General features: G+C 43.9%; 2 protein-coding genes across 2 annotated transcripts; both read right to left on the bottom strand.

Annotated features, from left to right (window-relative positions):
* Positions 1–1693: 1693 nt before the first annotated feature.
* On the bottom strand, positions 1694–4714 carry LOC139070403 (ras-related protein Rab-33B-like). Its single transcript, XM_070552630.1, has 3 exons — positions 4286–4714; positions 2555–2733; positions 1694–2219 (listed from the first exon to the last, which is right to left on the bottom strand). Exons 1-3 carry the CDS (start codon positions 4502–4504, stop codon positions 1892–1894), a joined length of 726 nt encoding a protein of 241 aa, XP_070408731.1. The 5' UTR covers positions 4505–4714; the 3' UTR covers positions 1694–1891.
* Positions 4715–6972: 2258 nt separating this feature from the next.
* naa15b (N-alpha-acetyltransferase 15, NatA auxiliary subunit b) lies at positions 6973–25197 on the bottom strand. Its single transcript, XM_070552612.1, has 20 exons — positions 25012–25197; positions 17992–18076; positions 17803–17907; positions 17294–17451; positions 16836–16970; positions 16368–16521; positions 16023–16142; positions 14365–14460; positions 14180–14286; positions 14020–14092; positions 13767–13936; positions 13534–13686; positions 13143–13271; positions 12848–13061; positions 12546–12739; positions 12366–12474; positions 12185–12283; positions 11950–12093; positions 10611–10708; positions 6973–7766 (listed from the first exon to the last, which is right to left on the bottom strand). Exons 1-20 carry the CDS (start codon positions 25063–25065, stop codon positions 7569–7571), a joined length of 2595 nt encoding a protein of 864 aa, XP_070408713.1. The 5' UTR covers positions 25066–25197; the 3' UTR covers positions 6973–7568.
* Positions 25198–25602: the final 405 nt, after the last annotated feature.

The raw sequence follows: 25602 nt of genomic DNA, 5'->3' as shown, positions 1-25602 counted from the left end.
ATCGATACTTTTTTTTTATTAAATATATTTTGTGCACTTTTTAGCAGTTTTAGACAAATATTATTTGATTTTTATTACTGATCAAACATTTTCTTCAAAACATTAAGCAAAATGTACCTTTTCTGCATGCTTCTTACAAGTCTGAAGACGAGAACAAAATATTTAAAAAACAGAAATGTTGTCCTGGACTGGTCTTAAGCTTGGTCTCAAATATCATCATCAGTCTCAGAGAACTTCAGCTGGAAAAGAGCAGCAAGATTAAGAAATCGTGAGATAAATGTGCTTATTTGAAAAAATGCATAATATGAGGGTGTAATGCCACAAACTATTGGATTTTTTATGTTGGCAAAAGGAGATCTGAGGCACTCAGGAGATGCAAAAATAAAAAGCCTTTATTAGTACATGGCTTAAATTGTTAAAAACATCAATGCCAACGTTGGCATTGATGTTTTTAACAATTTAAGCCATGTACTAATAAAGGCTTTTTATTTTTGCATCTCCTGAGTGCCTCAGATCTCCTTTTGCCAACATTTATGTGGATCCCTTGGCTGAAGAGCACCAGTGAGAGCACCAGATAAGATTTTTCACACCCCTGCAGCACTTCCAGCATTTTTTCTATTTGTATTGGATTTTTTATTACATGGGTGTGAGCGTCTCATCTTCCCTCTATCCGGGTCCGGGTCACGGGGGCAGCATCCCAACCAGGAAGTTCCAGACCGTCCTCTCCTCCAGCTCCTCCGGCAGGACCCCAAGGCGCTCCTGGGCCAGTTCAGAGATGCACTTTCTCCAACGTGTCCTGGGTTGACCAGGGGACCCAGGGTGTGAGTGGTTATTTATTAATTTGCTTCAATCATAAAACCCAACTTTTTCTGACTAATGTACTAAAACCTCAGTGAGTCTGAGTTGAATTAAATCTCTAAATCAGTGGTGGATTTAGCAATTTGGGGGCCCAAGGCGAACACAGACATGGAGCCCCCTTACACTAAATTTTCAACAATCTTATCTTTAACTGGATTTGCGAAACACTACCCTCTTCTAACATGAGTTATTTTCAGTTTTTATTAGTCTTCTTTTTCTCTGTCTTTCTCTCCCTTTGAGTGGATTCGTCTTCCGGTCAGTGGTCCTGTGCTTTTGCCTTTGTGTTTTTTTTATTCTTCTATTTTCCATTTTGGTCTGTTTTCCTCCCTTTAAACATTTTCCATTGTCTTTCCTTTTCTGCTTCCTTTTGATGTTTAATAGAAAAACGACGTCACTTTTGGAAGTGAAGATAAAAGCTTTTTTAAAGCAAGCTGCTTCTTTCTCTTATTGGAGCCACTAGGATAACTCCATTTCATACTTAATGTTTTAACTATCGCTTCGAATTTGTTACGAACGCTCCCGCCTCTCTTAGTCTTTTTCTGCTTTCTCTTCTTCTTTGTGGTCTTATGGCACTTGGCAAACAACAATTTGGTGCATTACTGCCACCAAGTGGATTGGAGTGGAATAACTACCAATCACTTCCTGTTCGTGCATAAGCGTCTTAAAGGAATAGTCCATTGTGGCATTAACAGAGGGGTGCCAGCAGTCAGGGCTAGGGGACCCCCAACATAAGGGGGCCCCAGGCGGCCGCCGACCTATGCCTAATGGTAAAACCGCCACTGCTCTAAATGAGACCAGAACAGGAACCATGCAGGCTGAGGACAAACACTGTAGCTGCTTTAAAGGGTCACAGTATTTTATTTTCCATATATGGTAAACAATAAGATCACAAATATACAAAAAAATCTAAGTATAAATATTGAAGGTGTAGTTAGGCGTCCATGATCTTTGTTTCTTTTGTTTATTCAGGAAAAAAAGGCACAATTTTTATTTTTACAAGGATCTTTTACTGGACGCTGTCCTCGTGTGGCTCTCAGCAACAAGTCCACAGCTCCTTCTCTGGTTTTTTCCTGCAAACTTTAAACGACCCACTTTGTGCCAGCGAGTTAAACATCATGGGATTCTTGTGTTTCTTCAGTGTGGTTCCAACAACAGTGACGATGTCCTCCACTCCATCCTGCTGATACAGAACCTCTCTGTCCCCCTGGCATCGGTTCGTGTGTTTTTTGGGTGGGCTCTTGGCAGACGTCTCAAAGAAAACCATCCCGTGGGCTTTGGCGAAGCTCATAGCCCGCTCCTGGCTCACCTGCTTGTCAGTCCTGTTGGGATCACGAAGGTCGCTCTTATTCCCAATAAGGAACCTTAAGGAGAAACAGAAAAACCCACTGTTTAAGTAGACAAAGGCCCTGGTGTTCCCCAGGGTTGTATCCTCGAGTCATCGTTGATTTTAAAGCTACGTTGATCAGTCACAGCTACTTATATTCCTATTTCTTGTGTTATATATTTGGTTATTTTTTACAGTTAATGTTCGGTTGTTAGGTTTCTCATTATGAAGAACTTTAATCAGCTCTTGCTGCTTTTAGATGTGCTATATGCATAAATCTGTTCTTGATGTTCATGCAACTTTTTTCTCATTTTAGCTGAGCAGCCACTGTTTTTAATACACATCATTAATGAAACTGACTTGGTGCTTTACCTGGGTATTTCATGGCCGAGTGAGTTTTGTCGGCACTCCTCTATCCAGGCGGTCAACCCATTAAAACTGACGGGACAGGTGACATCAAAGACGAAAAGGACCGTGTGGACATTACGATAGTAGTGTTGAACCATGGACTTCCGAAAGCGCTCCTGTCCTGCTGTGTCCCACAGCTGGAGCTGATCAGGATGAAGGGAATAACAAAAAATAAATAAATAAATAAAGAGTCTGAGATGAAGTTGTTTCTTAAATGAGGATGTCAGAGATACAAAAACATGCAAAAAAAGAGGAAGTGAAGACAGAAGGCACACAGAGGAAAATAAATGGTGTTGAAATACCTCCAATCAGGCCAAAGCACACAAACACAGAGAGTGAGTCATCCCCACTGGGGAACAAAGACAACAGCTACATTTGACGTGATCTTTAGAAAGTTTGTTTTCTTGCATTCATGTGATTTGCAGATTTAAATATTTTACAAACTGTAATTCATGAATCCACAAAAACCATGTTTAAGTCTCCTCCAGCAGTAATCCTGACTTACAGATCTAGACTGCTTAAGGCTCCTCTAGTGCAGGCTAGGGGTTGTATCAACTAGTCGACTTCACTGCTCTGTACTGACTTTTTACGCCTTTCATAGACTAGTCGCTGTCACGTGATAATGACCGACAAGATGGAGTCCTCGGAAAAGATAGCAGGTGAGGAGTCCCTGCCCGCTGTGCCAGTGCGTCAGTATCCGACGCCCGCGGTAAAACGGACATTTGACCAAATTGTGACCTTTGCCCTCTCCCCTCACCCCCATCCTAACCTTAACCAGTTTGCACATGCAAAGCTTTGTTTCGTGTTTCATTTGTTCCTCTCAAACACGCTTAATGGAAATTTTAGACTGACATACTGGGTAAAGGTTAGGGTGGGGGTGAGGGGAAGGTTAAATAGCAAGAGGGTAAAGGTCACAACTAGGTGAAATCCCCATTTTACCGCGGGCGTCAAAAAGCAAGGCGCTGTGCCAGAGCGTCGCTTCCCGACGTGTGTCGGAAAAAAAAACGCTTGGTCACCCATCGTCAGTTTTAGCCGATTCAGGTGTATGACGTCATCAGTGATTAGTCAAAGTCACTAGATTTTCGTTACTTGACTGTCGACTTTTAAAAACTTTAAGCCATGCAGCCCCTGGTGCAGGCATGTCCAGATTGTCTCCCAGGGCATGAAAACACAGATCATAGTTGTTGTTTTTTTAATAAGCTCATTTTTGGGCAGTACAATCTTCTAAAAACCTACATTTTTTAAACACTTTAATTGTTTGTGTTGTGGCCCTTGAGGACTTTTACACCTTGAGGGTTGGACGCCTCTGCTCTAGCGGGACGAACCAGATCTGATGGATCCAAACATTCTGCTCAACGGGACTCGCACTTCCTCTTGTGGACGTTCCGAAACACAAATAAACAGCGACCGTTTGTTTATTTAAAAAACGAAATTCCAGCTGCACTGATGGGAATTATGATGAAGTTATGATTAGTTCAGCTTATTTTCTACCATGAGGGATTTCTTTGTGCTTGTGGACAAACAGCTGAGTGTGAACTCTCACGACTCCGCAGCGTGGTGCAAGATGCCAAAATATCAGAAACCACGAAGATGATTTAAATACGCAAGAGAAAACTTAGATTTGCACATCCAGTGAAAGCCGCACACATTTAACCCAAACCACAGTGCTCTCTGATGTTATTAAAAAAAACTTACTTTTATTTTCTCTCCTTCGATCTCCAGCGATCTGTCGCGGAAATCCACGCCGATGGTGGCCTCCACCTGGCGGGGGAACTCACCGGCGCACAGCCGGTGCGTCAGGCACGTTTTCCCCACCCCGGAATCTCCGATCACCAGCACCTTGAACGTGCGACAGCGGGTCAGCAGGGATGACACGCTTCCCAACGAGCTGGAAAGCTCTAGCGAGGACTCCATTCCCACAGGATCTTGCGTAAAAACGCGTCTGTGGCACCAGCTGGAGGTGCGTAAATCCTCGGCTGTTGTGGACACCTAATGTTGCTCCACTGCGCGCCCGGCGTGGGCGTGCAGGAAGCAGGAGGCCGTCTCTTTTTCACGTCTGTGGTTCATTAGATAGCCTGATGATGAGTGGAGGGATTGGGAGGAGAGTTCAAGAGGCTGATCTGCTGGAGGAGATAAACCTGGTGCCTGATTGATTCACGGAGAGAAAATGTTACAAGTTCATCCATATAGAGATAAAGGCAACAAACACTGTGTCCAAACAGAAACGCTTCAGATAAAAACCAACTCTGTGCTCCTGTTAAACCAAAAATGTTTATCCAGACATGTTTCTACACTGACCCCTGCAGGTCAAACGGTCCTGTTGTGGGCCATTCCCATCTGTACCTGGTCGGCCCTGCCCGGATAGCTCCAGTCAGCCCCAGCCTGGCCCGGTTGATTCCACACATCCTTGCTTATGTATGCGAGGAATGCAGTCAGAGACATTTTCAGCTTCAAATGGGCCATTCCCATCTGTACCGGGTCGGCCCAGGCCGGGTAGCCCCAGTCGGCCCCAGCCTGGCCCGGTTGATTCCACACATCCTTGTCTTAAGCCCATGTGGGCTGATTCTACCCACCAATCAGAGGCTTGCTCTAATGGAAGGTGTGAATTTGCTGTCAGCAGTGGGTGTGTTGGCCCTGGTCGGCCTGAAGCAGACCCCCTCCAGAAGAGGGCTGAGAATGAGCCTTGGTTGGCCCGGAAAAATACCAGGCCACTCAGATATGTAAACAACCTACGCTACCCGGCCCGGGCCGACCCGGTACACATGGGAATGGCCCATAAGTAATCAGCACGATAATGAATGACAATGAATTGAGCATGCCTTAAGCCCATGTGGGCTGATTCTACCCACCAATCAGAGGCTTGCTCTAAGGTGCCGGCTTATCAGTCAGCAGTGGGTGTGTTGGCCCTGGTCAGCCTGATGCAGACCACCTCAGAAAGAGGGCTGAATAACAGTCTCGTTGCACCCTGAAAAAAGGCAGGCCACCAAGCAAGCTATGCTATCCGGGCCGGCCAGGTATAGATGGGAATGGCCCATTTGACATGTGGCCAACCCTGGCCCTGGAGGGCGAACCCCATCCAGCATGTCCCTAAATGGTTCAGTAGTTGATTCAAGCTCAGCAGAAGACAGTTAAGTCACCTACTGATTAATTCAGGTGTCAGAGCTGAAACGTCCCTAAAACAGCAAGTATGGTGGCCCTGAAGGACCACGGTTGGACACTGCGGAGCTAAGGTAGGTGGTGCCTTCCAAATGGACTCCGTAGATCGGTGATGGTCAGCTCCTTTCCCGAGGAATGGTATCCGTCATGTTTTAGTTATTTCCCTGCTTCAACAATTCTGATTTTAATGAGCAGGTGATCAACAGGCTTCTACAGAGCTCCATAAGCAGCTGAACATACTGCTGGAGCAGGAAAACATCTAAAACATGCTGGGTACCAGTCATTGGGAAAGGTGGCGTCTACCCCTGCAATAAATCTGAGATGTTTTGAGTCCATGAGACAAAATGTCTCCATTCTCCTGTATGGACAAGACATCCTCTGGTTCCAAAGCAGGTGGAAATTAGGCTAGAATCATGCTAAATTAGCATATTGTTATTTACTCTTCGGTTTCCTGTTCAGTTTGAATCTTCCCTGATTATGAACATTTTCATTTTTTGGCCCTTTTCCCAGTTTGACAGCTGACTAAACACTGATTGATAATGGACCCATCTTGTTTCTTCTTTTTGGATTATATTTAGTTTTTGTCGTCTAACTGAAACCTTCAACTCACCTCAGCAGCAAGATCCTTAACACGCCACAAAATACACCAAAATTAAAGTTTTCCTTTTGATTTTAATACAAAAATCTAGAGATATCATACATCACCATCTCAGATTTCATCTTTCACATCAGAACCCAAATCAGAGGAAAAAGGGAAAGAAAAGAGATAACCGAAAACGAGTGAAACACAAGTAAAAAAGCTTTGCGTCGTTTTCTCGTCCGATTCCTTACGCTGCTTACGGACTTTTTACAGAAGCCGCATTCACTTGACAAGAGTGTTAACATGCAGATAAGACCGTTTAACTGGATTTGTACACAGGAGCCTCCGTCTGGAGGGTCAGTCTAACCACTGGATCAAAAGCAGACTTTCCAGAAGTTACACGGACCCTTGGTGGACGGAGGGGGTGAACATGTATTGCTTAGGTTAACCCATCACTGTCAAAACTGTGATAAAAAAGGTGAGAGTAGCAGTGTAGTGGAAACGGAGCACAACACCAGCCTTACAGTTTTTATTGTGCTACAAGAAGCTCCGTAAGAACAGACGGGATTCCTAAGTTGGACCCGGAATCAACAGGGAAGCGCGTTCTGATCGATAGCGGTTCACATGGATGGAGACTCTGGGTCCGGTTCGTATCGGGCCGTCCTCGCACCGTCCAGATACTGCAGCGAGTTTTACAGCTGGATGTCCTCAGTGACTCGTCCTGCTCAGCTTCCTACAGATCAGATCTGTTCAGACCTGCGTCACCAAGTGGAAGCCGAGGCTGTTTCCATTTAAGATAGATTTCCTTTTAAAATACGGGAACACAGTGTGTACTATTTGTGTTGGAGTCAAACTCGTCAGCGTTATTGATCACCTTTATGTTGAAATCAGCAGAATGGCTGCCTCAGCTTCACCCGTCTGTTTCACAATCACTGTGTATTTCATGTTCAACTTGGTTGCAGACTGTTAAAAAGGGTCAAACGTTTGTCCTGTCATCTTCCTCTTTCCCCCCCGAATACCAACAAATACATACACACACACTCAACACACACACAGTCCTGAATTTCACCAAAGTGGGAGAGAGCCAAGCCATGCCGGGTCAGAACCGATTAAGCCAAGACCGAGGACGAAACACCCGTGTTGGCTTCCTGTGTCAGGCTCTTAAAAAATGGCTGCCAGGCATACCACAAGGCTCTGCGCTCGGCCCAATTCCTTTTCTCATCTGTTGTTGATCTGTCACGCTCACATCTCATTGGCTAGCTCCTCCGTCTCCGTGGAAACATCTCCATTAGCTATCTTGGTGTTCTCCTCGTATCCAGGGGGCATGAAAGCTAACGTGTAAGGGTAAAGCTTGTGACACTCGGCGCGGTACGACTCCGCTTGCTCCTTACAGTCGCCGAGGACACCGCTCCGAAGACACTCCAGGATCTCTGTGCAGATCTATTTCCAAGAGGAGAGGGACAAAAACTTAAAACCAGATTTATTCAACAAAGATATTTTACTTTACAGTAGAATAGTTATGACAGCACGTTAGGACCGCGTAGAAGAAAAATGTGAAAGATTGTATTTTTTCTTCCAATACTGAGAATATGGTTGAAAGAACCTGAAGAAAAAAACTTATTTCCTGATACTTGGACATCGCGCCTCTGATTGGCCAACAGCATGACTCCATTTACTTTGCAATGTTGATGTTTTATGTCTATTCATGACACAATCCTGGACGAGTTCTGCCGTGTGGTGTAGTTGCTAATGCTAACAATTAGCTTCTACTAGTCAAGACGTTCCCCGTTTTCTGGACGCTAAATCAACAGCCTTCCCCGTTGCAAGCCAAGATGAGTGAGTCCGTGAATGTTAGGCGACAGTGTGACGTAGATCTGTCAGGCTTTTCTAATCCTAGAGTTTCTCCGTCTATTTTCTATTAGAAGCTAATGCAGGAGATAGGTGTAGGAGACTATTTTCATGTTCAGCCTGCATAAAAAATCCAGAGTGACTGATTATAATCAAATAATCATTAAATGTTGTATTTGCTTAATCCACTTTAATAAAACCCAGACATATTAAGACACCAACATTATGGGTATCACAGTTCTGAACACAAAATATCAAAGCTACTTCTGCCAGAAGAAAACAAATATAATACAATCTTCTACCTCGCTGTGTTTTCTCTTTATTTTTTTAACTTGGCTCTAAAGCAGGGATTGAAGCAAAAAATTCTCATCTGACTGAAAATTATTGGGGGGGCTCACATTGTTTACACGCAGCCACTATTCGGGTTTTGATTGGTTTCAAGGTCGGTATTCTTTCAGAAAAATTTGGAATAACCCGCTCACACACACAGTGTTTAAAAGTGTGGGTGTCGAGATTTCTCTGAGGTAAAAAAGAAGAAAAGTATTAAAGTACTCTAGGGGGGTCGGGGGCATGCCCCCCCAGAGAAAAATTATTGGACATTTTATATTCAAACGCATCAATCTGGTGCATTTTTGGGGGGAAAGTAGTTACAGGCTAGTAGCTATGTATGATAAAGTATCTATACATGTTCAGTATAATGATATATTTGAGTTAACAATGTTTTCCTGTCCTTTCTTAATCCATTATGAACACAGACTACAGTGAAATCCACTGATGCATCCATGCTGCTCAGCACCAGAACTGCACTATTATTTATTTGTTGTTGTTGTTTACAGAAACTAAATGTATCTGCAGGGCTTTAGGCCCAGAGCAGAGTTTTAGACCTCAGACCAGCTTTAGATCATGACCTGTTAATAATATCATGTTCTTAACATCAACCTGAATATTCTGTAATGTTCACACATCCAAACCTTAGAAATGAAATATAATCAATATTAAAATAAAAATTAATATATTTGTTTCTGTTAGATTAGTTATCTGTTATACTTCTTTACATTTGATAGTAATTTGATTAATAATATTTAATCTCATCATCTATCATTTGTGGGTTTAGTGCATTCACTTAATATTAATTATAAAATTATAAATAACGGGTCACTAGTCTGGGCGTAGAAAGTGTTTCTAGGAACTAACGCTTGTTCAGCAGCTCACCTGTTCCACTGACAGGAGAAGTCCTCATCAGCAGGTGATCAGCAGAGCGTCATGACTGAACACCGGCCCGAAAAAAACACAGAAGACGAAAAACACCGACCTCAGACCGGCCCACCGGGAATTTGGGTCCTGGTTCCGCTCATCACGTTAACTCTCATTGTGATATCAGAGCTTTACTGGCTCGGTTAGAATCCCAGCGCCTGGTGCGCGCGCTGTTTGCGTTTGTGTGCACCGTGGGAGCGTGCATGTTTTTGCAGCTAGGGCGGTGCAGAACGGTGGAGAAACGAGTTTCAACGACACCGGTGCGCGTTTCAATCAGCAACAGGAGAGAGCGAGAGAGAAGCTGCTTTTACAGGACCATGGCGTTTTCAAAAGGGGATTTGCCGCGGCTCCCTGGGGAGGACAAAGGTCGTTCATAAGATCAGACCGTGGCGGTAATGTGGTGCAATCGTGGCAGTTTTACTAAAGATCAGGTGATGGCGGCATAAAGGGGGTATGGGGGCGGTCTCTGCGCTGCCGCAGACTTCCGTTTATCTTGGACATAACTTGCTTTTTATTGCGACTGAAACCGTGATTGTTGAGTTTTTTCTAACAAGCAGCTCCTAAAGGTGTCTGGCCCCGTCAGTCCCTGTGCAGCCTCTGGTGATCTGAGCTTCCGCTCTAACAGAGCGCTGCAGCGCTCCAGTTTGCCATCTCAGCTGACTTTGTTCAAAAAGCAAACCTTATTGCCTGTGTTTACTTTCATTTTCAATACATTTGCCAGCCGGAGCTCAGCAATAACTCCCCACGTCATCATGACATCTGCCTCTGCTGCGCCAGGGCGCACACCACAGACCATTAATGCAATATTACTACCAAGCGAGGCGGAACGAATGCCGCAATATTCGCGCAACGCCATGCCGGCATGGCGTGTTTATAGACATACCACTGCGGTAATATTATGCCGATTTGCCGGCCTGGCGTGTTATAAAAGCACCTAGAGAGCGAGAGAGACACTACTAAAGCGAGAGCAAGAAGAGATCTTAATGAAACTTTTTTCTGATTATTCCAACTGACGGATTTCCCTCTCCACGACGGAAAACTTTAATCCCTGCTCTAATGTTAAGTTGCTCTTTTAAAAATCTGAGAAAATTATTTGAAGTTATCACAGAAAAGAGGTGCTGGAGTTAAAAACGTACCAACAACAATCTGTGATCGGACCCCAGACCAGCTCAGACGACTTACTTGTATAGTTCTGTTGCTTAGCGACTCGTCCAGTGCAGTGACCAGTTCTGCTGCTTTCGTCTCCATCGATGGGTCCAGATACACCATCATCTTTGCCGCTGCAGGAATAAGGAACCAACAGTGTTAAAGCTGCAGCACGATTCAGAAAAGCCTAAAAAAATCAAAGAGCTCTGTCTTCTCCATCCCCAGTGAGTCGTGGTGGATGGTCGGGGTGGGCGATGTAGCCTAAAATCTATATTGCGATATAATTTGAAAAATATGAGGTAACGGAATATATTGCGATATATGACTTTCTTTTGTATATATGTCAAAAACGACTGTTTCTAAACATACTCACACACCAGATACATTGCAGCAGCAGAATAAACACACTTCAAACAGTATAAAATGCCACTTTAAGAAAATGTATTAATTTTCTTGCTTTACTTGCTCGCAGACTTTCTCGTACAGTTTTGGCATCTCTGTTTGGCTGAAGTGTTTGCGGCTCGGTACCTCGTAACGTGGATCGAGTGTCTTAATCATGTCCCGAAAGCCGCTTTTCTCCGCTGTAAGAAACCATGTCCTTACACAGGTACGTGGTAATGGCGTTTGTAATATCAATCCACCGTTGATTATTTCTCTCGTACTGAGTGCCTTTAGCAAATGCTTGTAAAATATCCGTCTGCTGGTTAGACCCCCTTTTTTCTTACCGCTCGACTGACTGGGCGTTTGTTGAGGACGCAGTTTTTGGCTTTCTTCGTATTCCACAACATGCTTCGTTTTGAGGCGGTAAAACAAATTAGATGTGTTTCTTCTATTCGATAATACTTTTTCCGGCATACTTTGCAGATTATATTGTTCTGCTCCACATCCGACTCCTTAAAGCCAAACCAAGTCCAAATGACCGATGTTGCACCGGTCTTCTTTACGAGAACCTCCTCCTCCTCCACCACAGGCTCCATGCTTTCAGCCTCAACAGACGCCGCTTGATGATGTCATCAACATGCGCTACCATTGGCCAAATTAATATCATTTCTACCGTATACCGTTTATACCGCCCACCCCTAGAGGATGGCTGCTTATACTGAGCCAGGATCCTCTGGAGGTTTCTTGCTGTTAAAAGGAAGTTTTCCTCTCCACTGTCGCTAAATGCTTGCTCAGTATGAGGATTGCTGTAAAGACTCTGACACTAGTCAGTGACTTGATGCAATTTGCTGGGTTCCTTATATAGGAAATTTTTTTCTGACTGGCTTAAAGAACTGACCTGGATTGGAATGTTTATTATGTGAAGTGCCTTGAGATGACTTGTCGTGATTTGGCGCTTTATAAATAAAACTGAATTGAATCTAAAGATGCTCACCAGCCAGTCGGTGTGGGATGGAGCTGGAGTGCTTGGTGAGGTAGGCCTGGTTGAAGCTCTTAGCATTGCTGTCTCCAAACAGCCGAGTGATCTCTTGCTTCAGCACCGTCCTGACAACCTCTGGCAGGTCCTTGCTCTCCGAGACTAGACGTTCGAGGAGTGAAAAGACAGACGGGATGTGAATAAGAAGAAGAGGGGACAAGGGGCATGGTGAGGTCACAAAAGCCCCTCTCACCTCCTTTGAAGAAGCGCACTAGACACTGGTGCAGCCACGGGTGGTCCGGGTCGATGGCCAGAGCCCGCTTCACTGATTGTAGCATCAACAGGTACTTTTCTAAAAGGAAAACACACCAGGGATGTGTGAAGGAGAGAACAAAGAAACGGGAGAAAACCGGGTGAAATATTCCAAAGCTGACCTTTCCTGAAGTAGATCTCAAAGGCCAGTAGATGTGTGTCTATTTTGTCTTTGATCAGCTGTTTGAGAGGCATCAGGAACTTCACGGCTTCTTCCAGTGGATTTTCTACCTGTTAAAGTCAAAGACGAGTCAGACGTCTGATCAGGCTGATCCGCTCGCCTCCTGCTCCCCGTTTCTAACCTTGACCAGTTTCTCAGGAATGAGCTCTTCTTTGGGCCCTCCGATTTCCTCGTCGTCATCCTCTTTCTTCTTCTTCATGTTCTTTTGCTGCTTCTCCTTCTCGGCGTTCTTCTTCTCCTCCTCCAGCTGGGCCTTCTTCTGGGCTCTTCGCTGTTTGTTCCTCCACTTCTTCAGTTCTTTGTCTGAAAGGTTTGCTGAAGACAAGAAAGAGGCGGAGCTAAAAACGGATGGAACAAACTGAACGTCTCTAATTTGGAGATCCAATAATGAGGAAACAGCCGTGTCATCAGTGAGCTTCTCACCGGTGTCCGCCTGCAGCTCTTTGCTGTCGTCGGTCAGAGGGTTTTCATGGAGACTCAGGTAGATCTGGATGGCCGAGATGGCGGCCTTGTAGTAGAAGGGATGCATCCGGAGAACGTCCTCCAGCTTCAGGAGGTCTACGTAGGAGCGGAGCGTCATCTTCCTCATGCAGTAGGTGTGGAAGTCAAACTGGTCATCTGTAATCTCCACAAAATGCTGATTCATACAAAAAAATGAAAATAATTAAATTCACACAGGTCATCCTGAGCTCTGCCTGCAACAGTGAGAACAACTCACCCTTTCGATCTCGTGGCACTTCTTCAGAGCTTCTCCGAACTTGTTCATAGCTTTGTAGGCAAGGGCACATTCCGTCTGGAACCACATGCACTGCATCTCGTTCAGGTTCTCCACAGCCGACGCTCCCTCCTGGAAAACACAAAAGCACATTGGAGCAGAGCTAATGCTGCTGCAGCGACACTCAGCTTTTATTTACTGCAGCTTCCTGACTCAGGATGAATGGAACAGGCGGTTCATCACTTTTAGACGAACGCATGAAAAAACCCAAAGCTTCTGCCTACATCTAAGCAGTAAAATAAGTCAGAGCTTTGGTTGATGTTTACATATTTTTGCCAAAGCTCCAGATTGAACCAGTTTATGCCAGAAGACACGGGTGCGACCGTTTTCTCACCCGTGTGAACTTGGAGCACATTTCTTCGGCCTCTTTGATCATGCCTGCTTTCAGCATGTACTTGGCACACTTGGAGTTGATGAATCTGTCGGCGGTGTCGAGCGCCTGGGCCTCGTCCATCCACTGGGCCGCCTCTCTGATGTTTCCAGCATGCTGCGGGACACAACAGGTCAACGCAAACTCCTCCGATACACCGCACAAGCGTGACAGCATGCGGGGTGGTGACACGTTACCTTGTAAATCTTGGCTTTGATGAGGAAGAGCTCGATGAGCGTCGGCGTGCTCTCGATGGCCGTGTTGATGTATTCTAGCGCCAGCGTCTGCTGGTCGATCACGTCGTAGTGCTGAGCCAGGAAGTACTGAACCCAGAGTAAGGTGGTGGGAGGCTCCTCCTTACCGTCGTCTGCAACCAGGACAGAAAACTCCTTCAGTACTGAAGTTGCTACTAAACGTTTGGTTGTTGCAGCGACTCTGAAACCTTCTCACCGTTCTGGCTGAACATCCGACAGCCTTTTAACGACGTCTCGTATCCGACCACCAATTCTTCTATTATTCCCACCTGAGGAAAGAAAAGTATTAAACTCACTGAAGGTCCAAATGTTTTAATCTGAGACCTTCTCTTCAGCGCTGAAAGCATCTCGCTCACCTTTTCTTTGTCGTTGTACAGTGACTTGAGCGTGGTGAAGACGGGCGGGCAGCCTTTACTGAAGTTCATCCTCAGATACCTGTCCAGGCACTCCCTGAATTTCTCCCCTGAACAAAAGCAAACACATTCTTAACAAACATAATCCACACAGGGGAAGAACACGCGACTGGTGTTATTGAAGTCACCAGAGAGGAAGTTGAGGGGGAGCCTGCGAGGAACCAGGCCTTTGGGAAACTTCTCCCAGGTTTCCTCGTAGATCTTTAGTTTCTCCTCGACGCTGCCTGGGAACAGAAAACAAAACTCGGGTAGAGTCTAACCCAGCCTTTCCACTGGATGTGTAAGCGGTGTGTAACGTAACAGGACGCGTTTGACCCGCGTCTCCCTTCCAAACGGGAGCGTTTCAGACGCGAAACGGGGGCAAAAGCGTTTTACACAGCTGGTTCCACGAGGTCACACATCCACAGGAGAATTGAAACACCGCACGTTATTTTGGAAGTTCCAACGATAAAAACAAAGAATTAATGCAGCGTGTCTCCAAAAGGTCTGGTTTATCTTCTGTTCTGTTTACCTCAGCCGCGGAGGTCTCACAGGAAACTACACTAGTTACTTTTTACTAGTTTAAGGGACTTTACAGACTTTTGAATTTTTATGCTCGCGATTGCCCCCTCTGGCCAAAAGCATAACAGCAGCTTCAATAGTAGGCTCGTGCACGAGGCGCGCATGCTGTACGTGCACACTCCTTAACAAAAACAACAGCTGAGACAGTTGTGTGTGTGTGTGTGTGTGTGTGCACGCGTGCGTGGTGTGTGTGTGTGTGTGTCCCGGAGGACAGGAGAACGCGCAGCTAATTAATTAAATAATTTGGTTCTGTACCTTTCTCTTCAGCACAGCGACAAAGGTTTATGATGGGTCAGTCCTCCTGCATGCTCAGATCATTCCCTTCCCTTGCTTGAAAAATTGTTCCAAAATGAAAGTTGAACCAACATCTTTTTTATCCGTGAATTCAATGCCGTTCGGCGAGTCTCAAATAAAAATTTGGGCGTCTTACTGTAAAAAAATATACCATTAATGTAAAAAAGAATCTCTAAATAAACTATGATCACACCCAGATTCAAACCCAGGTCTTCTACATGGGAGTCAGACATCTTACAAGGTGAGCTACACACCAATAACATTAGTATCTGTAACGTTTATATCCTTGATGACAGCTGAAACAACGTCAAACCAAAGAACGGGTCGGAGTGAAAATGGCTGTTTTGTTGCTAATTAGCAGGAAATATCTAGAAGAAAGTTCTACAGAAAGTAGCTAAGGGTCCTCAGAAATGTAGCTAGCTTTGTCACTAGGCGTTAGGAACAGCGACAAAGTGGCACTGCCTCTCTCTCTGCTGCTAAAGCTACGGATAGCAAATGCTACGGGCGATGCCTGAGCGTGAACGCGCATGAAGCAGCCTGCTCGACCCGAGCATCTCTCTTTTTCTGTGATTTTACAGAAAAACAGGCAATCACAGTAAAAATGCCAGGGCTCATTCTACAGGACCAGGGCATTGCAGGAGAATGTCTGAAGAAGACATTTATTATTTCTGTACATGTTTTGGCTGTCAAACTTCCATAATGCCCCTTTACGCAACGGGACATCTTCACTCGACTTATTTTGAAAGTTTCGGATGTTTTACACTGATCTCGTTTGACTTCCTGTCTGACCTGATCTGAACAGCAGCGTTTGGCTCATTCTGGAATGTTAAAAATACTCAAAACGTAAGCAGGACGCCTTGAAAGGAGGGGCTAAACAACCATAGCAGCGCGGGTTCCTGGTTCCACCATGACGCCCGGAGGAGCGGCGTACCTGGTTTGAGAGCTTTCTCCAGGCCGTAGTAATAGGACCAGTTCTCTGGGTTCCTCTCCTGCAGACGTTTGTAGACATCTGCTGCTTCATCCAAACGCTCCAGCTTCAGCAGCACCTCCCCTGCAACAGAACCGCTTCAGTTAGAAAAGTCAGACTAGAAAAGATTCTGCAAACATCAAAAAGAAAAGCAGCCAAAACCGGATCCATTTGTTAAAGATTAGACATAAGCTCCTGAACTTGGTGCATATTTGGTTAAATTACAGTTGACAGAACACCTAGAACGTGTCTACAGGAACACACGTCGTCTTCTGGACATGTGGACTAATCAGGGACGTCCCAACTCACCACGCGTCTCCTCCACTGCCAGCTTGTCACAGATCTGCTTCTCGTAGTTGGACAGATGCTCCAGGGCCTCCTTGTAGAGACCCGCTTCTCTCAGAACCTGGTTCTGGTACAGCAGCAGCTCGCTGTACTCGTAGTCGACTTTGTCTGGAGAAGTCTGAACAGAACACACACAGAACATGAGCCTTGATGACCGGGCCACCGAAGAAGACCTCTTCTGGGGCCACTGGGCCGGTTTCACACCCAACAGGAAATGCTGAAAAGTTCTTTTTGTTATTAGAAAATCAGCCGAGTCACGGCGGCTCGCCGTGGGTCACTGATGACACAAAGACAGGAAGTCGTCTGGTCTTATCAGGAGCGAGCCAGAGGCCAGGGGAGTGAGTGTAGAGAGCGGTAGCTGAACAGAAACACATCTGCAGCTCAGACACACACAGCTACTTTGTTTCTCGAGGAAAAGTGAAAGTTAGTGACCTGCTGTGTTTTCCTGAACTCTTCGATGATCTTTGCTGCCATCTCGTAGTCTTCCAGGAGGTGATAGGCGATGGCGTAGCCGATCCAGGAGGCCCGCTGGGCCGGGCGCAGCTGCAGGAGCTGGTACCGGGTCTCCTACAGGAGGAAAACTTTCAATTTCATGTGTGACTGGAAAACCTATGGACGAATTGTTGCTGACTAACAACACGGCTAAAACAAACATGAAGCTCCAGAGAGTTTTCCTTTATTTCGTCATCTTTTGTTTTTATTCCTTTCCACCAGACTTCCACTGGGGATTTCACACCTCTCACTAAATCTGGATCCCAGGCCGAGTCCCAGAACCACAACCCTTCTGTCACCAACTAACTTTTTTTATATGAAAGGGTAGATGAATCCTGCTGTGATGTCGGTTCTGTGTCGTCCTGAAAGGAACGAGCCGACCCACGGCGAGCTCTCACCCTGTAGCCCTCCAGGTCTCTCATCTGGATCTGCAGCAGGGACAGGTCTCGGAGGATCTGCAGGTTGTCTTTATCCCACTTCAGAGCGTTGCGGTAACACTTGATGGCCTCGTCATACTTCTTGTCGGAGCGCTGCAGTAAGCCGTAGACGTGCCAGCCTGGAACATGAGCGGTTAAGGAACAGTTCACGTGTTCAAATTTACAGACGCTTTACAAGAAAACAAACAATAGAAGCATTTAGCAAAAATGTTTTAAAAACATTTGGATGGATCACACTTCATCTCTGTAAAAGCTGCTCAACGATGCACCCGTAACGGTCGTGACAAGGAGCATCCGTGCAATCAGACGTGTTGATGCTAGACGAGATAACGCTCATCTGCTGCTAATGTGCACAGATTTCACACTGGCCTCTGAGTGTGATGGACAAAGGGAAGGAAGAGAGAAGTAATGAGAAGATGTGACGCAAAAAAAAGCATCTGAACAGAGGCGGGCGCCAGGTGTGAGGATACAGACGTGGCTCTTCAGGTCGTTGCGCAGGCCTCGTCTCACCAGGTCGTAGGCCTCCTCCTTTTTCCCCAGACAGTTCAGGGTCAGACCCTTCATCGCCAGCGTCTCTGCAGCACAAACACCGTACAGTAAGAGAGGAGTAAACAGGAAAAACACCAGGCACATTTCCATCCAACCCGTTTTCTGCTTACCTCCATGCTCTGTAAACTTGGGGTTGGACAGGATTTGTTTGCAGAACTTGAGCCCATTTCTGTATTGTTTGTGCTCGTAACATCTCTGTGGATGAGAAGGAAAAAAAGTCAGATCAGACGTTTTTATATGGAATAAAAACTCTGGCCAACGTTGATCATTTGTTTATCACTGAAGCCAAGATGGCTGCACATGAACCGATTCTTCTGGTTCAGTTTCTCTCTTTCAACTTTTCTAAACAACCTTGTGCAACAAGGCGGGGGGGGGGGGGGGGGGTGTCACATGACATAAAATCGGACTGTTACAAACCATAAAAGTGTCGGATTATTTCATTTTAAAAAAGATTTCTGCATCCGCCGTCTGCCTCGTTATGGACATGAAGAGCATTGAAAAAGCTTTATTTAGGGATGCAAGTTGAACAAACCACTGTTAAGCTGATTAGTGGCTGTTGGGCAAGTTTTTGTGAGAGGAAGAGCCAAGCTGGCAGATGGCATGTCGCTGCCCCACCAGCAGCTTCTGTAGCGGTGGGAGGGAAGTCAACTCCACATTTGGACGTCACTGTCGGCTCTCAAATGAACCAATTCACTGTCAGAGAGGCGAAGGGTTACGCAGGGACGTACACAGCAGGAGGGAAGAAAGACTGACCAAAACGTGGAAGAAATGCAGACGCAACCGACCCTGAATCAGTCTTAAAATGTTCAAATTTAATAATTGCAAATGGAATCAGCAGGTCAGAGCTGCACAAGAACAGGAAGTTGGCTATACAGACCAGAACTGGTGCAGCTCCACATTTGTCAACTACAATTAATCCATAAAGATCAGGAATGAGCAACAGCCAGACGTCCTGCTAACGCTAATCCAAGCTAATCATTTGATCAGACGCCCATCAGCAGTTACGTTGCACGGTGGTCGGAGGAGTTTGGTAGTAAAGCGAGAGATTAAAGCAGAGAGAAAAGCAACACTAAAGAGTTTAACGTTTCAAACTGTTGCTTACAAACTGGTTTCAATGATTCTTGAGGCACTTCACAATAAACACTCTGAGCTCCCTACTGACCAAAACATTAAAAACGTTCAGGCAGCCCACGTAACGCAGGGGAAACTATTTTTGTTAATTTACTTAAAAGCACTTTTTACCTTTTGTTTTCCTCGTTGCATTAGAGAAGAAAGGTTCGTTTGTCTCGGGGTTTATCCGTGATCGCAGTGATGAACTCTTAATTTGCTGTACGTTTGTTTTTGTAAATGCTATTTGCTGGTTTAAATTCCCTTGTTCCTTTGATTAAGTTTGAATTAGCTAGTTTTGTTTGCTTTGTTTTGGGAGGGGAGGACATTTAAAAAATATTTAATTAGTAAAACTGAATTTTAGTGAAAAGAACAAAAGGTCTAAAATTCAATCTTGCCCTAAAGTCGTTCTGCGCTAACCCAAACACCAAAACTTAAATCATACTTCTGACTGTAATAAATCAACCGTAACTGTATAGGTTTGGTTTCATGTTTAAATGCTCTAACTAAAAAAAGTATTTGGCTTTACTGAGGCCATAAAATTGAGTCATCAGCAATAATTACAAACTTTATTCTTAAGCATTTGTGTTTGATGTAAATTTAGCAACATTAACACCATCAGCTGTGCTCACCCGGTATGCTCACTACCAAAATAACTCGACCCCAAACCCCAACCCCACGTTAAGAGGGGGGATGTGTTGGAGCATGTGGCTCCAAGCTGCAGAGCATGCTTCACCAGCAAGCGACAGATTCTGAGTAAAGCTTCTGACTGAAATAAAAGTGAGAGACGTCATCACAACCTTAATAAACACAGAAGAACTTCATTTCATGCTGTTGTGAATTAAAGTCCGAAACATTTCCCAATTTAATCAGATTTTTCTTAACTTGGGCTATTTTTCTAAATGTAAATATATATCCATCTATCCACTGTCTGAACCCGCTTTGTCCACGGAGGGTCGCGGGGGGGGGGGGGGGGGGGGGGGGGTCAATGGGCAATCAGGCGGGGTGCACCCTGAACAGAGAGCCAGTCCTTCGCAGGTAAATATATATATTCTATGAAATAGTGAAGATGTTACAGACAAGTTGAGTTATTTAGCTCTGGTACTTTTTAAAACTTAAAGCTGTTATGGCGAATCTACAGAACAAGCTAGGTATTGAACGCAGCACGATACAGAACACTCGCCCCGTGCCACGCTGAGGCCGGATGGTCCAATAGTTGCTTTTGGTCCAAAACGTGTTATTGGTGGATGTTTTTAGACAAATGCAAGAGAACCATTTTAGTAATATTTCTTGCTTCTTTTATCTCCAAAATATATTTACAGCGATACTATATTAGATCGGTAAGAGTTATGAATCATTTTTTAAGCCAATTCGTTTTCGAAATTTGTTTTTGCAGCTTTAAAGATGTGGTTCACACATTTGCAGCGGTCTCTAGAGTGAGTGAATGCCTTGTAACTCGTACTCGGGGAGTAAAAAAGCTCATAGATGCGTCTGTTTCAGAAGTACCAGATAGCTGGAGGAGAAAGTAGCTTCAGATGGCAGGTTTTGGAGTCTTATTTCCTGATATTTGGGCATCGCTAGCTAACAGCAACACGACTCTACCACTGACTGTTTGCTCGGCAACGTTGATGTTTTATCTCCACAAATAGCAAGCCCAGAGGAGTTCTGCTGTGTGGCGGTGTTGCTAACACAAATGGTTCGCTTCTACTAGTCAAGATGCTAAACCAATAACAGCTTTCCCGCCGTGAGTCAAAATGGGTGAGCCCATGAATGTTAAGTGACAGCGTGTCGTAGATCTGTCAGGAGTTTCACTGTCTATTTTCTATCAGAAGCTAACGCAGGAGATAGGTGTAGGAGACTATTTTAATAGTCATCCTGCATGAAAAACTCAGTGACTGATTATAATCAGAAATAATGAGTAAAAAATGGGTTTTTCAGTGATTAACACCTTTAAATTAAGTTTTTTTGTAGAAAATATATTATTGTACCAAATGGTATTCGTCCTAAAAGTAAAATCATCTCATATCTTTGTTTACAAACTAAACACCACCACTTATCTGTAAAATCTTCTAAACAAATGCATGCTTGTGCTTTCTTTTATTTGACTTGTTGGTGCATCAAAAAAATTTGTTTTGTAGACCGTGTCATATGCAAACAATCAACCTGCTTTTATACAGTTGCAGGACTGAAACGACAATGATAAAAACCCACAGCAGTTATCTATAACAACTGGTTCAGCTACAACCAGCTCCTCCATATTTCTGTGAGGTTGGAGTGATGCCAGCTTCGTATAATGCAATGGAGACCCACTTAGAGAAAGCAGCAATAGAATAAAGCCTGATGCACCCCCGACTCGAGCCAGAGAGCAAACCGTTTCAAATTTCATGTCACGTGTCCGTCAGAGAAAGACTTATCATTCCTCTAGTTTACACAACAAAACTACAAACTGATAAAGCATGCAGGCAGAAAAGCTTTGTGGTAAAGATGAAACGTGTTTCTTTAAATCTATCTTTAATAATCAATATAGATGTCTGAATGACATTTTTTATCGGACTGAAAGAAAAAGAAATGTAATCAAAATCCAAGTGAATCTCTCTTCAGAAGAACTGAAGTCTGAATCGAGCCTCTGTTGTTCTTAGGTGGTTTAGTGTTTATTTCAGCCGAGACCAAAACCATTTAGGTAAAAACAGCACCCCGATGTGGCGATAAGGGCACGTTTTTCTGGGCCGAGGTGCAGTTTGTTGACCCGGTCAGCTGTAGAATGACTGAATGTCAGAGTTCAGATAAACATCTGAGCCTCCTGCCGTTCACAACAATGTTCATCTGAACCAGCTAATGACGACTACCTGCCCTCAGTGGTTCCTGGAAAGTGTCACCACGATGGACGTGAGAACACACGAATAGAAAGCAGTGGTGGGTGGACAGGAGTCAATCAGCATACAGTGAGTCCATATTGCTTTAGAGGGAGGAGGATTGGATTTGAACCCTATCTGTAATAGCTGAACTAAATCTAGCAGACAGAGTTACCAATGAGGCTACGGGAGAATCCGTGCATGGAGCAGAGGGATGAATGGATGGACGGATGGATGGATGGACGGATGGATGGATGGGCAGGGCAAAAGCAAACAGATTTGCTGACACAGTCACTCCGCTCCTTTCCTCACTTCCCCTTCATTGTTAACCACATGCTAACACAACTGATCAGAACTGACAGTAACTACAGGTAGCTAAAGCTAACTCCCCTAATCAAACGGAGATAACTAGCTTATGCTGTATGTCATCATAGAACATAAAAAGTAAATACGGACTATTCTGTTGTCTATTTTAAATATAAAATAAAACATTTTGAGAAGTTGTTTACTGTCTTCATCAACATTTCAGACACCTCAGTGTACTTGTTTGTGTTTATTGGGTCAACAACTTCAAATATCCACAATGTGTTAAACTAGAAGGAACAGTGAGGGCATGTGACGTAAAGCTCACTATTAAGCTCCCATTTCAAGTACTAAAGCTTGGTTGGCATAATTCACGTGTCTTTTCTGGTATCCAGTGTGCGACTTGTGAAAAAAGCTTTGAGGGTGGGGGGGTGGGTCACTTTACATTTATGAAAATAGAAAGAGAAAGACACAAAAACAAAAGTTATGTTGACATCTTTTTTATCTTTGTGTGCCCGAGCGAGTGGCTGGGAGGCAAAAACATGGCCTGCTATAAATACACAACGTACACTTAAGAGAGTTTACGGACAAAATCCCCGACATATAAACACGTTACAGCACAAAGACAGGCGGAGGTTTCGAGAGAAGCTTCAAATCTGCCCGTATGAGCTCTAGGATGACGGAAAACTACGGTCCGATTTGCTGGTGTTTCTTTTTTCAAACCTGCTGGGGAGATGTTTATTCTCAACAGAAAGCCTCGGACCCTTCACTCATGTACATGAAAGGCTTTAAAACATCTGGAAGCCTACGATTATTTTGTTTCAAGGAAAGTTGGACTGATCTTCTGAAAAAAGGAAGCTGTGGTCATGCTAATAGCAGCAGTCACCTCAGACGAGCATGATTCACATCACCTGTGTGTGATGGCCAAAGAAAACGGACAAATCCTCACCGCAACTGCAAAGCCGGGTTAGTCTTCATTAATCAGTGTCCTTGTTTATCCATTTATTTATTATTATAATTATTGCAGGTTGAGACACCTGAATCAGAACGTGAATACAATGTGACTGTGGGTTAAAAACACACAAAGATGAATGGTTTTAAAAACATCTTCTCTAATTAATAAACAGGTAGTCACAAGGACTTACCACGAACAAAATGAGCCTCACAAACTATTCGTTGTTGCAGGAATCCAGGCTTTCTTCTGAGTCCGGGTCGCCCGCAATCATCTCTTTTATATTTTGCGGTTGTTTTTAATCAAGCCTCCCACGGGCCAAGCAATCAACCACACAGCAAGAATGACCCTTCTGCGTCACTACATCTTTCTCCTAACATGCAAAACAATTGAAATGCAGGCAAAATACGCCGCTTCTTGCCACACACTCCCATGATGCAATGCCAGAAACATAAACATTGACGTCACAAAAAATCCACATGTAGAATGAAAAATAAATAAAACTTATGCCATCAAGGATAAAAGTTTAATCACCAGAGGGACACCAAAAACAAAGGGGGGATCCCCCCACCAAAACACACCATGGGTATTCAGAATATAAAACTATTTCTAATATAATTTCACATAACTTAAGATAGAATTTTTTTTAAACTAAAATGAATCCAGGATTTATGTTTAGTTCAACAGGAATACATGACATCAATTTTAAATACTACCCACTATGTAACTACAGATGTCTACAAATATGTTTACATATTCCTTTAGAAGTTGATAGGATGACAATTTAAATGTCACGTAAAACTAAAATAACAGTGAAATACTACTACTACGAAACACTAAGAAAAACCATATTTAACTGTCCATAATGTTCATTTTAACCCTTTAGAACTTAAACCATTTTGAATTAGACAGCAGGTTGGAATAAATACATCAAACAAACTGTAATAAACTAAAGAAGCATAGTAATTATCAATATCATAAGGATAAAGTGTCACTTGGGAGTTTTCAAACTTGAATATTTGACTCAAGAAGCAAGATGCTTGAAATAGGCTGTGACATCAGTGTCACCACGGGTCCCTAAGGGTTAAGTGGTAAATATTTTGTTCCGAAACTATGCAAACAAAAAATTAGGAAAACATCAGGAAAAGCGAATTTGAATTGCGTGAAAAAACTCTTAACTGACCAAATTATCAATATTTGAAACATCGATATTAAATATTAAAACTACTCGAACTTAGCTGTAAAAACTACAATTTTACAAAACTGACTGATTTTGGTTCAGTTCGGATTATAAGGATGTCGTTTTAACCTATGAGAAACAATAACTGTTATCCGAGTTTAAGAGTGATTATATATCATAACGGTCTACCATTCTGGTTAGCCGATTAAGAAACGTGAATTAGCCCAAAAGCGTTAGCATAGCTTTAGTTTATTACAAAGCAAACTCATAGGCAACACAGCCTAACTATATTTAGCTAAGAAATAAACACGTTGCAATAAATTTGTAAATTAAACGTTCGAGGTAGTAAAAATACGAGCTAACGTAGCTACACAAACGCCTGTTCGTCAGCTAACGTGTTAGCATCATGGAGGCTGTTTGTTAATGACAAGCGCCGGGGCCTGCCCGACAACTTATCGCAAACTCTTTTGATCCTGACCCTTTTAGATGGATTTTCAATAGTGGTTTTCTCGCTATGACATAATGTTTCTAAATGATCGATGGAATTACGGTGAAACGCTTCGAACACACAGTGACAGCGCACGTTCAGGCCGAGCTAGCTGACCCATTCAATGATGCCATCTTGTGCACAGACCCGAGGCTGAGAGCCGCTGTCAGCTGAGCCCCGATAGAGGCTCTAAAGTCAGCTTCTGTCGGTGGCTGCTGTCGGTGTGTGGCTCCGCAACCCTTTACTCACCAGAATCCTCTTAAAGAGAGCGTTCTCCTTCGGCGGTAGAGTAATTGTGGGCATTGTTGCAGTTGGGATGGACCTCAGCACATGTAGCTAAAGTTAGCCCGGATAGTCCAGATGAGTTGAGCGATGTTAGCTCAGGTTCGCCTGCTTACGCTCGATTGCTCCGTTTTCTCCACTTCCTCCTCACATGCTGGCGGAAGCGCCGATCGCCTCCGAAATGGCAGCTCTGCGTTCGTTAGATGTTCGGGAATGTATTAAAAACAAAACAAGGAATTTATTCACAAACTTATTACAAAAATTTATTTATTCAGTATAATTACTTACAACTGTACCATGTTCAGCGCTTTGGGCTTCCTGACAGGGTTGCGGAAGGCGCTTTATAAATAAAGCTTTGATTGATTGATTGAGTGATTGATTGAAAAAGAAAAGAAGAAAATGAATGAAAATCCCTGTTATAATCTTGTCAAATAGGAAACAATAAACATTGAAGGGTGTTGTATTATGAGGCGCTATTATTTCTAGGCTCAAATTAATACAAGAATATTTGTGAATAATAATTAAAACTTTAGAGGTGCGTTTTATTTGCTGTTTTGA

The sequence above is a fragment of the Nothobranchius furzeri genome, chromosome 6 (assembly GCF_043380555.1).
Source record: "Nothobranchius furzeri strain GRZ-AD chromosome 6, NfurGRZ-RIMD1, whole genome shotgun sequence".
Classification (NCBI taxonomy): Eukaryota; Metazoa; Chordata; class Actinopteri; order Cyprinodontiformes; family Nothobranchiidae; genus Nothobranchius; species Nothobranchius furzeri.
The sequence above is the reverse complement of the archived record's forward strand: the minus strand, read 5'-3'. Positions and strand labels throughout refer to the sequence as shown.

Bases quoted from the DNA above. Each gene is read 5' to 3' on its own strand.
- naa15b (XM_070552612.1), bottom strand. From the start codon at position 25,065: ATGCCCACAATTACTCTACCGCCGAAGGAGAACGCTCTCTTTAAGAGG. The intron at 16,522-16,835 runs GTCACTAACTTT...TGTTCTGTTCAG, and splicing joins AGTTCAGGAAAACACAGCAG to ACTTCTCCAGACAAAGTCGA. The intron at 14,093-14,179 runs GTGAGCGAGATG...TTCTTTCCTCAG, and splicing joins TGTACAACGACAAAGAAAAG to GTGGGAATAATAGAAGAATT.
- LOC139070403 (XM_070552630.1), bottom strand. From the start codon at position 4,504: ATGGAGTCCTCGCTAGAGCTTTCCAGCTCGTTGGGAAGCGTGTCATCC. The intron at 2,734-4,285 runs GTAAGTTTTTTT...CATCCTGATCAG, and splicing joins TCGAAGGAGAGAAAATAAAA to CTCCAGCTGTGGGACACAGC. The intron at 2,220-2,554 runs GTAAAGCACCAA...TTTCTCCTTAAG, and splicing joins CTCGGCCATGAAATACCCAG to GTTCCTTATTGGGAATAAGA.